Raw genomic sequence first — 14,318 nt, 5'->3', positions numbered from 1 at the left:
TTATCAAATGCAAATTTAATCACACAACATGCAAATGAAACCACAAATACGTGCAAAGTCATCAACACAAGAAATAATGCTGCCAATTCAACTCTGATTATCATAGCAGCACACGACCAACTTCACACTGAGACATGTTTTATATCGAACCATTTCAACAGTGACACAACCATCGGAGTATCTAAATTCACGATCTTGCTATATCCTCCACCAACATCCCTATAGAATAAACTACAAGACTATGCTCCTAACTAATCACTGCTGCCCTTCGCCTGACTCAGGTTTTGAAGCTTCCTTGATTTCATCCCCAGCATCATCCTGGAACCAGAATAGTTTACAACAAAAACGCATTCAACATCAACATGTCAGCAGTTAAAACAAGTGTAGTATTCTAGAATTTAGCAATCAGGCACTAGCTAATCCATTGACATACACAAGATAATAATTTTTTTCTAGTGCATGGGACGTACGTGCGTGTGTGCGCGCGCGCGTGTGTGTGTGTGAGAGGGAGAGAGAGAGAGAGAGACGCGCGCGCGCGCGTGTGTGTGAGAGGGAGAGAGAGAGAGAGAGAGACCGCATTGTCTGAAGTCCAAAGGGTAAGATTGTCTCGGAGAAGTTGCATGATCAATGTACTGTCCTTGTAAGATTCCTCACCCAGTGTATCCAACTCTGAGATAGCTTCATCAAACGCCTGCAATTGCAATCAAACATCATCGCTTATAAATATCTCCGGTAATAATAAGAGCATATTTTTGTCTTTACCTTTTTTTTAAGATATGTATATATAAATTAAAAAGAAAATTCAGTACAAGAGAACTGTTCTGCGCTCTTAGCAAGATTCTAGAAATTCTAGGATTATTAATTATTAGTCTTTACTTTTCTATTCTTGCAGCTTTAGCAAGGACGGAAAACTGTGGCTATCTCTTGCCCCTAAGAATGCTTTTTAGTTTGATCTTCTTCTTGGATAACGCTATTGAACTACTGAGAAACTAAGAAAAAGAAGAGTACTTCATTACAAGCTAGTGCTTTCCAATGTTGTGGTCACACGGAAAGCTAAGGCTGACACTCAAAAGCCAATATGTTGCAAATTTACCACTACAATAGGGAATAAATTTGATTGAATTAGTTAGATTATGCCAAGCGTTGTTCAAGCAAATGATGCTATGCTATAGCAAGCAAAACTAGGAAGAGTAAACTATGGGCAGTGGTTCCTCAAGCTGTGATATGGAAAATTCGGAGAAGAAATAGGAGACCCTCCAGAATTAAGTTCTCATACCACAACTTGTGGGACTCATATTTTTGTATTGTAATTCTTGGAGCACTAATTGTACAGATTTGTATAAGTGATGTTTTTTTCCTGGATAACCACTATTTCTATATAGCCCTATGGTCATGTGTACGTCTTGCATAAAGGCATCTCTCTCTGTCTTGCTCTCTATGGTATGGTAGAGAGTACTGGCCAAAAAATAAGAAACGGGGTGCATGGAAAAATATGCTAGTATTAGTCTATCACTTTGGTTGACTTAATTGCACACATGGTTAATAGAAATGCCTTAAATGATATATGATGAAGAGTTGTCGTCATTGTGTGAGCAGTGGAGGTGATATAGAGAAATTCATTATCACACCAGTTTTCAAGGATTTGCCTTGTGTTAATTAATGAAGCTACTGAGAGGGAGTCAATCAAATGCTTGAACTTGGAGGAGCACGGTCGAGAGTAAGAATATTAGTACAAATAAAATGAGGCAGAATATACTCACTGCGAGTTTGACTCCCATGATGAAGTTAGAGCAAGATTAGATGAAATTATGGGTCTAAATATAGGTAAATTCAGGAATCTAGGCCTACTGTCTCACTAGAATATGAAAATGAAATACATAAAAGTTAAAATATGATGGGTAAGATGGAGGAGTATTATGGTAATGCCATAGGAAATGCCTAAACTAGCGAAAGGCAAGATTTGTAGAGTGACTGACACTAACAATGTTATATGAGAACAAATGTTGGTTTACAAGATAAGTACTATAAAAATGCAAATGCTAGGAAAGATGTGCAACCATACAGGATTAGAAATGATAAACTTAGACCGAGTGTACAAGTAGCACATTTACGACATAAGACGAGAAGTTGACTGGGATGGTTTGGTAATAGCCTCACCATATCCAAGGTTCCATAGGTGTAGGATAACTGAAGGGGTTAAAGACAATAACGTAGATCTAAAATCATAAGTTAAGATTTGTCTCGAAAGAACTACAATCATTCGGCATCAATGCAGATATTGGAAAACAGAACCCAGTGGAAGAAAAAGATTCATAACAATGACCACCAGCTAGTTACAGCTGTAAATAAGACGTTATGTAGGTACAATCACGCCCAATTTGGTTTTATTAGTTCTTTTAGAAATTTGTATGTCCATACAAAAGCAAAGAAATCCTAGCATTAGAGAACCCCCTAATTGGTCCCTTTTTAAAATAAGGAGAATCCCTAATTGGTTATAAGAAAAAACTTACTGAGTATTCATGAAAGATTATAAGAGAATCAAAATAAATATTGAAGGTTAATATAGCCAATCCCAACTAATTAGGGTTGAAACATAGTAACGGTGGCTGTTATAATATAAAACAAATTCTGCCTAAGTTTACAAAGTTAAGTAACAAACATTCCAAAATATTCAACCAAGAGGAGAAAAAAAGGAAGGGTAGATAATTCTATCATCAAAGTTAGATTCTAATTCTCAGCCTACCACTCTAATCACGCGGCCAATCAAATGGTTGTGTTCGGGCACAAACAAAAGCAATTAGGCTGCATTAAATATAGGTTTAGAATTATGAATTCCCACATAATTCCTATTTATAAACTACATAAATGAAATTACTCTCTTTCTATAGACTAGTCCATGCAATTTTCTTGTCTCATCAGTCATCGAGTAACAGAAAAATATGTATCACCACATTAAAGGTACAAAGATAGCTAATTCTAATGGAAACACAGCAATGTAACACGGAATGATCAGACAAACCATCACCCTATGTTTAAAAAGGATGTCCACAACTAACTGCACCTAATTAAAGAATTTATTGCTAAAGATTTTTCTGCTAGGATATACACAAGGATAAAATCATGAACAAGCTTCAATTGAAATTTTTGCAAAGAAAACTGAACAGGAAATCAGGGAAAGAACACAACAGGAATAGGCTCCCCTTCCAGTTTGAAACAACAACAACAACAAACCCAGTGTGTTCCCACAAAGCGGGGACTGGGGAGGGTAAAATGTACGCAGTCCATACCGCTATCTCCAAAGAAGTAGAGAGGTTGTTTCCAATAGACCCCCGGCTCAAGATAGAGAGTAGTAAACAAGAGCGTAATGAAACATAAAGCATGATGAATGGCATAACATAAAAAGGGATAAGACACAATAAAATAGAAATCAAAGCAATACGAGATAAGATAAATAAGCGCAATATGAAATAAGAGATAAGAAATAGGACATCAAGAATACGACCCCCACCTAGTAGTAACATACACTCACAAACCAGAGACACCCGCCACACCCAGACCCTCTTGACTAGGGGCTCCTACCTGGCTCCTACCTATGGACACAGTCCTAGGATTACTAACCCCGCTATCCCTTCCAGTTTGAAAAAAGGAGAATAATTGCACAACACGAATAGACAAAGCACTTCACTCCAATCTTCAGTCACGAAAAAGCATGTACTGCTGCTAGCTACTATCAGAAAAATGGCACGCATAAATCAATCATTCAAATATAAAAGAATATTTCTATCGCTCGAACATCATACACCAAGCTTCGTCATCATTATGAGACATCAAAGCTAAAGGCGATTCCCGATCGAAACGTACATGCAAGCTTAAAGTAGTACAAGCATGTTTTCCTTCTTTTATAAAGATATTGGTATAATACAGATAAACACATTTTCCATAGTCAAGAATGACAAATCAACTATAAGAACTGGGAAGATAGTCCAAGTTAGCTTACTAGAGAGAGAGTAATTCAAGTCAAAGAACCAACAAAAGCAGAGAATATTACCTGTTTCGCAAGGTTACAAGCACGATCAGGCGAGTTGAGTATTTCATAATAGAACACTGAAAAGTTAAGGGCAAGTCCCAGCCTGATTGGGTGAGTAGGAGCCAGTTCAGCCAAAGCAATATCCTACAACAGAACGCATTAAAGAAAATCAGAATCATTGATTACAAGGAGAAAAACTGACAGTGCTCACCATAGATCACCTACCTGAGCAGACTTGTATGCCAATAAAGTGTTCTCAGCGGCTTCTTTCCTCTCTGCCCCAGTTTTAAACTCAGCCAGGTACCTATGGTAATCACCTTTCATCTTCAAGTAAAAAACTTTGGACTCAGCTGTTGAGGCCGATGGAATTAAATTGGACTCAAGGAGGCTCAAAATTCCATCACAGATCTTGCTAAGTTCAGCCTCAATTTTGCCTCTGTATTCTTTAATAGTGTTGACATGGTCTTCATTACCGCGGCTCTCCTCCTTTTGCTCAATTGAAGAGATTATCCTCCATGAGGCTCTTCTTGCACCAATCACATTTTTGTAGGCCACAGAAATAAGATTCCTTTCCTCAACAGTCAGCTCCTCAACATCTACTGTCTTTGCAACCTTCTCCATAAACTCAATCATTTCCTCGTATCGCTCAGCCTGCTCAGCCAGCTTGGCCAAGTACACATTTTCTTCACGCGAAGATTCAGCCATTTTTGTTGTATATGAACTAACACCTGATTCAACAAAATAAAGGTAATTCAACATCACAAGCCGGATGCCACAAAACATGCATTCATAAACAGTTAAACTGCAACTTCAGGATCTATCACCATTCTCCACTATTAATTTCAAGTGAACTGAAATATTGGCAGTGTGGTTCAACACCCCGTGAACTATATTTGAGACAGTTAATTCCTATGAGCTTTGCTCAGGTTTCCCATATTAATAAGGGGGTAATTATTAAGAAACTCATTTTCTCAAACCATAGAATAATGGCTAACCATTCTGCTACTATTCCAAATATAGATAGGTTTTCACTTCTCAACTAAAATTAAAAGAGGTGGTCGACTTAACTAGATCTGAGCCTTTAAATTATAAAGTGCACACATGTTCTTTATTTAAGCCTACACTGGAAGAAACTGATGAGTAACAAATGTTACGCGAAAGAGACCAATCTAATGAATATCATAGGAAACTGCAAAAGGCCCTTCAGAGTGGGTGTGATGTGTACTGTTGGATATTAAAAGAATCTTCATTGAGAGGAGTAACTCCTCAGATACTGGTTAAGGGAGTGTTTGTGCAAAGTCATACCACCTCCAAGGGTTAAGGGGAAACCACTACTTATTCTTTAAGAAAATCACAGATATTTAAAAAAGAATACTTCAAACACACACAATTCACATTTTTTATTCAGGACATAAAATGCTATTTCATTTTTTCTAAATGCAGAAACAGGCCATGAGTATTTAGTAAAGACTGATATGAAGGTGTTACCTCATGAGTATTTTCAAGTGAAATATTAGTCTCTACTCACCAATCTTCACAAACTTATTTTTCCAAATTAAGTTCATGTCAAACACACAACATCAACTTTCACAAAATCTCCCACAATTTTAATTTTAAATACTCTTCTCTTTCCTTTTTTTTTTTTTGTTACTTAAACTAACGCTTAACCAGTAACCGATCTACGGATACTTTATCTTTGTCTTCAGTGTGTTTTTGTTCTTCATTGAAATAGCACTTCAAATAAATGGTGTGAAATCACAAAGATATAAAATCGATTAGGTTCTGTTTCATTTCTCCACTTTCCTCGCTTACTATATGAAATCTCTATACCTAGGGTCGTTTGGTACACCGGATAGGATAATTACGAATATGACTATTTTATCCCACCCTCCATATGGGATAGTAATAATGGTGGGATAAAATAGTCCCGGGCTTTGTTAATACCTCATATATCAAACTTGGGATAAAGTCAATCCCAAATTTTATCTCGGGGTTATTTTCCTCATCCAGTGTACCAAAAGACCACTAAAAATCAGAGTAAAACTTAGAAAAAACTAACAATAACAATAAGCACGAAGGCCTTTACCCTTGTTATACAGTGATAAGTAATTAATTATGAACGGACTAAATGACTAGATTCTCCGGCAACGCTAGCTAAGCTAAGAGTATTTGTTCCCTTCGAATAAATGTATTAATGAAATGGATCAAAATAAATTCAGATTTAAAGGAATCAGTTGGTCAAAGTTTTCAGATCTGCAGTTACGAAGAACGGAGCATCGAAGCAAAAAAGGAAAGATCGACTATAAATCATCAATAATAAAATGGATTTGTGAAAAGGAGCGGAAAGTACCTGGTTGATGTAGCTAGCGGATTGGGGGGTTATCTGATTCTCTTGCAATCACGGAAGAAGAAAGCAAACGAGAATTGTGAATTGTGTTTCCTTATATAAAATTAGATGAATTAGATGATGTAAGACCTAGTAGCGTGCAAAAGGGTTGTTTGGCCCTAGTGGCGAGACAGGTTTTCAAATGCAGTTTTAAGCCAAAAAAAAATAAAAAATTGGTGAGGGATGATATCAATTAGGCTTTTTCGCCATGTTTCATTATAAAAGAATTTTTGTAATATATTTAGATAGTTGAGATTTTTTTGTAATATTGAAAACATAAATTGTGTATTTATGTAATTTTTAGTTATAAAAAGGAAAAAGGACATAGCATAACCATTTTTTTTAAAAATGGTCCATAATTGAAAAGGTGGACATGCTATAGTCAATCGGTTAAAGTAATTCCCTTTTTTAGCCATTTGATCCAATTGGGCACGTGCAGTCTCTATACTCAATTGATACACTTTTATACCACATTGATACACTTTTATACTATATTGATACACTTTTTAAAAAAGAGAAAGGAAATTTTATGCAAACAGAAGCAGTCTCTATACCCAATTAATATTTTTTATAACATATTAATACACTTTTATACTACATTAATACACTTGCAGTGTCCATATACTCAATCAATACTCTCTTATACTAGATTGATACATTTTTAGAATGCATGTAGAAACTATATAAAGTCGTATAAAATATGTATCTAGATAATAATTGTAGTTAAAAATTGTATAGAATATGTATAAAAATGCTATAATTATTATATAGAATATGTATATGTATAGAAACTGTATCATTATTATATAACTATATATCTTTAACAATTGTATTATATCAAAAGTACATGATATTGTATTTTATTGTATAAATAAGTAAAACTAAACAAAAAAAATAGTATGTTATTTTAATAATGTTATATCACTTAAAAAAGATTGTCATGTAAATGGTTTAGAATAAAACTTATAAATCTACCTAAAAGTTCAGTTGAATTGTCCAACGTCTACTTTGACTTTTGAAAGTGAAATGGATTAAACTTTGCATTATTTAAAAAGAAAAGGAGCCAAAAAAATATGGACCCATTAAAGATGAAACTATGTTGAAGTAGAGCTGCTAGCATATCTGCTAGCGTTATCAAGTAGATTTGGTTGAAATGGTTAGTTAGCTCATACTATGTTAGAAAGAATAAGTTGCAGAAGTGTGTTTTGAGATCGTTCGGCTCAGTACACAAGACTGAAAGGGCCAAATTGTGATGCTTAATGCCTATTTACTGGGTTTTTAAATTTAGGTGCTAGTTTTGTGGAATTATTTTAGTTTTAGGTGTTATTTTTGTCCTTTACCCTTATAAAAATTACTTCAAACTAGATAATGAAGGACCGTTTTACGGGCTCAATATTACAGTTTTATATGTATTTATCAGCATTAATTAGTTAATAAAAAAAATTAAATTAATGTTTTTAAATAAATACGATAGAAAATGATAATAGAGATCATACTTTAAAAAAACTATATATTTTTATTTTTCTAAAATCAAATAATAGCTTACAATTTATTTAAATTGCCCTAGTTAAAATTAAAATATAATATGCTTTAATGCTTATTTTAACATCAGGTCAAACACATTTTTTTAATTAAATAACTAATTTTAATATTTTTATTTTCCAATTTTATTTGAAAAGTATGCAAGAGGAAAAATTAAAATTATAAGTGTCAGTACATGAACATTTTTTTATAATATCTTACGAGCAATATTTTCTTAAAGTATAGTTTGTTTACCTTATATGCCATATAATTAAAAAAAAATAGCGTATTTATATTATGGAGATAAGAGATTGTTTTCATACATATAAATACATTATATATTCATTTTCATAATAAATGAAATAAAAAATACTAAAGATACATTATTGATAGTTGAAAATTATCTATAAAAATAGAGCGCAAATCAAATTAATACTGATGGAGTTAAAATTTTATTAGAGAGATTTTAAAAAAAAAGTTATTTAATGTTAGTTTAAAGAAATTTTACATGCAAGTTAATTTATCTATTATATGGTACTCTCTTCATTTCTTTTTATTTACTCTATTTGAATTAGACACACACTTTAATAAATCTCTTACTCCTATAAAATTAAAAGTAATTTTACTAACATACTCCTGATTAAAGTTTATACCTCTTTCCAAATCAGTAATTATCAGATTTATTGAACAAAGGCATAATCGGGAGATTTTGTTCAAACTATTTTTGATAAATTAAAGGAGCAAATATTAGGAATATAAGCACAACACAAATGGAGCAAATAAAAAGAAATGGATGGAGTATTATATATCCTATTTTTAAGATCAAAAATCTTATTTTTTATGAAAGCTTACATATAAATATATTTATATAATATAGCAAAAGTTTCTTACACTGACCATTTAATGTACTTCAATTTCTTTTCAAAAATTTATCTCTTAAATATCTATTTTGCGAGTTGACATGCACGTCAATTGTGATTACACCTACAATCCATAAGTGAATACAAAAATCATGCGTTCAAAAGCCTTATATGAATATTGTAATTCTTTTTCATTTCTAGTAAAATATTTATAGATTAATTTAATGATATTTTGTAAAATTATTTGATAATGAACAAAAAAATTATATTTAAATAGGTTAATAACTTTAAATTTTAACCCGCCAAGTTCATCCGTGGTAGTATTTTTTGGGTAGAAATCCAATATATTAGAGGCTTGAAGTATTAAAAATTTCGACGGAGTTAGAATTTTCACTTAGAAAGTTTAAAATATAAGAAAATAAATATATGAAGAAAAAATTCAATATTTACCACATAAAAATAAAAAATAGTATGGTGCTATATAAATAATTTAACATTTCGTAAAAGGAGATTCAGATAATAAATTTAAATTTATTTAAAATATCACTTCATAAATAATGTGTTTGAATAAGTTGGGACTTGAAAGTAAAAATGTTGTTAGCCACATGGTCCCATTGAAAAAATGTAAACACATAAGCTAGAAAAAAAATGGCTAATGAAATTCTTTGTTGATATGATTATTGACTAATGATTGTAACATTTAGATGTGAAATGACATTTATGCTATTTAGGAATATAAGCCAACACAAATAAAGCAAATAAAAAGGAATAAATGGAGGATTATATATCTTATTTTTAAAATTACAAATCTCATTTTTTATGAAAGCTTACATATAAATATATTTATATAATATAGTAAAAGTTCTTTACACGGACCATTTAATGTACTTTAATCTCTTTTAAAAAAATTATCTTTTAAATGTCTGTTTTGCGAGTTAACATGGACGTCAATTGTGATTATACCTACAACACGTAAGTGAATACAAAAATTGTGTGTTCGAAGCCTTATATGAATATCACATATGTAATTATTTTTTATTTCTTCTAAATATTTATAGACTGACTTAATGATATTTTTTGTAAAATTATTTGATAATGAACAAAAATATATATTTAAATAGCTTAACAACTTTAAATTTTAACCCACTAAGTTCATGCGTGGTAGTATTTTTTTGGCAAAAAACTAAAATATTAAAATCTTGGAGTATCAAAAATTTCGACGGAGTCAGAATTTTCACTCAAAAAGTTTAAAATATAAGAAAATAAATATATGAAGTAAAAATAATCAACATTTACCACATAAATATAAAAAAATAATTTTAGTTCTATATAAACAATTTAATATTTTGTGAAATAAAATTCAAATTATAAATTAAAGTTTATTTAAAACATTACTTCGTAAATAATGTGGTTGAATAAGTTGGAACTTGAAAGTAAAATTATTGTTAGCCATATAGTGGGTCCATTGAAAAAAATGTACGCAAAAAAGCTAGATAAAAATGGCCAATGAAATTCTTTGTTGATATGATTATTGACTAATGATTGTATTATTTGATAAGGAACAAAAAAAATTATATTTAAATAGGTTAACAACATCAAATTTTAACCCATCAAGTTCATGCGTGTTAGTATTTTTTGGAAAAATAACTAAAATATTAGAAGCTTGGAGCATTGAAAATTTCGATCGAGTCAGAATTTTTAGTCAGAAAGTTTAAAATATAAGAAAATAAATAAATATATATATATATATATATATATATAAAATCAACATTTACTCCATAAAAATAAAAAAAATTTTGTTCTATATAAACAATTTAATATTCTGCCAAAGGAGATTCAGATTATAAATTTAAATTTATTTAAATTATTACTTCACAAATAATGTGGTTGACTAAGTTGAGACTTGAAAGTAAAAATGTTGTTAGCCACATGTCACGATCCAAATGGCCATGAGTGACACCTACATTAACCTTCCTGTGGGAGAACTATCCAAGTCAAACCATTACCCAATCACTTAGTCAATATTAAAATAATATTTTCATAAAACCATCTTAACAATAATAATCTGGGATTAATCATCAGTAGCGCGGAAACCAAACAATCTACTAACTGAAATTCCCAAGACCCGAAAGTCATCGTACAATAACTACTAACAAAGATCATATCTAAAGAGATATCCCAAAATAAAGTAAATAAAGAATGTTGAATTGCCCGAAAGATGGACAAGAACAAATAAGATGACCCATGAAAGCTTGGAGACGGAGTGTTCACTCTTGGATCAAGATCTGCTATCAAACTCTAGAGGTGAGATCATGTATGAGCCTCTAGAACAATTTTTGCACTCAACAAAAGAAGAGTACATGATAGTATCAGTACAAATCACTATGTACTGGTAGGTATTATAAGCCAACTCAACTTAATAACATGTACACAACATAAATTAAATAACAAGTAGACAAGCATCATCACATAACAAATTCTCAATGAATCAACAATACAACAATAACCATGAAGAGTATCAACCATACTGTAAACATCCACAAAATCAACAAAAATATGTACACACATGCTATGAGACTTATTTTTGCCCAAATAGTCATGACCTGCAGGAAACAATCTATGTTCATGTACAGTACCGGTGTGGTACCCGATCCAACATAAATATAAACGTACCGACGTGGTACCCGATCCAACATAAATATAAACGTACCGACGTGGTACCCGATCCAACATAAATATAAACGTACTGGTGTGGTACCCGATCCATCATAAATATAAACGTACCGGCGTGGTACCCGATCCAACATAAATACAAACGTACTTGCGTGGTACCCGATCCAACATAAATATAAACAAGTATTATCAATATCAATTTACACAACCTCACAGCATACAACATAATGTACCAAGTTTTCAAGTACACTTAAAGTCATAAGACAATTCCATCAAGTAAATTTTCAATAAATATTTATACACGAGTCAACAATCCAAACATCAACAATTTCAAGCATGTCCGAATACCAATCCACAAGTATCCAATTTAGGAGCATACACACAATTAAGTTGAGTCTAAACTCCAATTAAATCGTAACCTATCTCAACCAAAGAATTCATATGTCACTAGTCCATAAATGCCTTGCCCTTCCTCAAAGTTTCGAAACATTCAAAATCTGTTCCACCATAATATATACTCTCCGTAAAAATACGAATCAAATAATACTTGTTCCATAAATTCTTACTCTAAAAACTTAGGCCGTTAACCTAATTTATTCATGATCATATAACATAAAACATAAGACTATTAAAATAACAAGAAAGACAGTACATTGATTGTCTTTGCTTTACCTCAAAACTGGTGCCAATTTAATATAGTCCAGGCAGAAGCCTTAATTTTTAAATCTACTTTCACTGCCAATCATTGGCATAATCATTAGAAATTTTCATTCAAATAAAGACCAATTACTAACCTTAGCAGCAAGTGATTTCCATTTTTAAATCTACTTTCACTGCCAATCATTGGCATAATCATTAGAAATTTTCATTCAAATAAACACCAATTACTAACCTTAGCAGCAAGTGATTTCCATTACTGTTGCACGCTGTTTCTTATTTTTTTCTTTCTTTCGCGCCTCTTTCTTTTACTTTCCTCTCTGTTCTAATAAATTGAACTTATAAATTTTTTTATCTGATAATTTGTTACCCTAATCTCATATATGACCAAAAATAAAAGAGTAGTGGATATGACCCACTACTAATTTTAATAAAATAATATATTTTCATTAACCATCAATTTAATTAGTTAGTTAAAGTATTCAAAAATTTTAATATATTTTCAGAATTTGTTCGGAACTCTATAGAAATAAATTAAATATGTAAATTGACTAAACAGTACGTTACGGGCCTATTGAAAATATTAACATACCGAATCGAGGTTTTCTTGACTAAAGGTTGGCTATTATCACGTTTAACTTTTTCAAACTCAATAATCCCATTAATGACTTAAATTACGTTCGAATACTCAAGAATATCGATACTACTCACCACCATAAGTCATAAATTATGTATTCAAACTATGGAGAGTGCTAAAATAAGAAAGATGAGAAAATTTTACAAACGACCGGGAGCGTCGTTACATCAGATACCAATTAAACAACCGTCCGTCCTCAAACGGCAAAGAAAAGACAAGAAGGGAAAATAAGGAATTACCTAAATCAACAAAAGATGTGGATTCTTGCTACGCATGTCTGCTTTGGTTTCCTAAGTGGCCTTCTCAATAGGATAATTTTTTCACTGGATCTTCACAGACGCAATCTCCTTAATCCTCAACTTACGGATAATCAAATACCTAGACGAGCCTATGTGTACCCCCACCTGCCTTGACCCGAAAGGTTCAATTAGCATACAATAACACAAGACATATTCTTCACCCATATATATGCAACCGTTCTATACCGGCTGATAAATATAGTTGCATACTTGTGATAGGCAATGCGCATGCGGGAATGAATGTAAAGTACACAATCAATATCACAATTCATCATAATTGTCCTCATTAGAATCATCATCATCGTAATCAACCTCCAGCCTTGTCGGATATCAACACATCATCAATAGTATCCTCCGATCTTGCTGGGTATCAACATATCATAAGTATATCCTCCTGCCTCATCGGGTATCAACATCATCAAAACAGTATCCTCCATCCTTGCCGGGCATTAATATCATCACAATAGTCGAATAACATACACTAGAATACTCATAAAAATAGTCATATCACCATAAAATATCTATCCAGTCAATATTTCTCAACTACTCGTTATTAGCTAACCAACATTATTATAATAGGATCACTAGTTCGCTAGTCATCACATAACCTCTAGTTATTAGCCTAAACATTATCCTTCATATAATCCTTATTCACGGGATAGCAACTAACGACTATTTATTTAATAGTCAACATTTAACATTTAGTCAAGGTTTATCCCTAGACCAAAACTGCCATTTATCCATCATTCATTATTATCTACTAATCATCCTATATTCGCTAATCATTACTAGACAACACATTACTACTTGTCACTTAACCATTTTTTATTAACTGATATTATTTATTATCTAACCATCGTTTACCAACTAATCCTTGATTCACTATTCGTTAGTTAACTATTTAGCAACTATTCAAAGTTATTAACTAGCCACCTCTTATTACAAACATCTCTTATTATCTAGCCTCATTAACACACAACTCCTCATTTATCGACTAATAGATATCACGAACTTAGTCATCAATACCAACTGATCTTCACCTATACAAGATCTGACCTCACCATAAGTCACGCATTAACCATTGTTAGCTACCGTAATTCAACTAAGCAAGAATTATTAACTAATATATTAGATTCCTATCCATGACCAATATTGATACAAGTCAAATGGACACCTTATCTTTTGATGGCATCTTTGGAGGTCAACACCTAAAGGCTCAAGACTTGGCCACCCTAAGAGCACAAGGATATGCAAGGAA

General features: G+C 32.1%; 1 protein-coding gene across 1 annotated transcript; it reads right to left on the bottom strand.

Annotated features, from left to right (window-relative positions):
- Nucleotides 1–6,652, bottom strand: LOC107858586 (14-3-3 protein 4). The gene is made up of 5 exons (XM_016703316.2): nt 6,378–6,652; nt 4,253–4,755; nt 4,049–4,171; nt 575–691; nt 1–318 (listed from the first exon to the last, which is right to left on the bottom strand). Exons 2-5 carry the CDS (start codon nt 4,730–4,732, stop codon nt 256–258), a joined length of 783 nt encoding a protein of 260 aa, XP_016558802.1. The 5' UTR covers nt 4,733–4,755; nt 6,378–6,652; the 3' UTR covers nt 1–255.
- Between the last annotated feature and the right edge of the window lie 7,666 nt (nt 6,653–14,318).

This window comes from Capsicum annuum, chromosome 2, assembly GCF_002878395.1.
Source record: "Capsicum annuum cultivar UCD-10X-F1 chromosome 2, UCD10Xv1.1, whole genome shotgun sequence".
Taxonomy (NCBI): domain Eukaryota; kingdom Viridiplantae; phylum Streptophyta; class Magnoliopsida; order Solanales; family Solanaceae; genus Capsicum; species Capsicum annuum.
The sequence above is the reverse complement of the archived record's forward strand: the minus strand, read 5'-3'. Positions and strand labels throughout refer to the sequence as shown.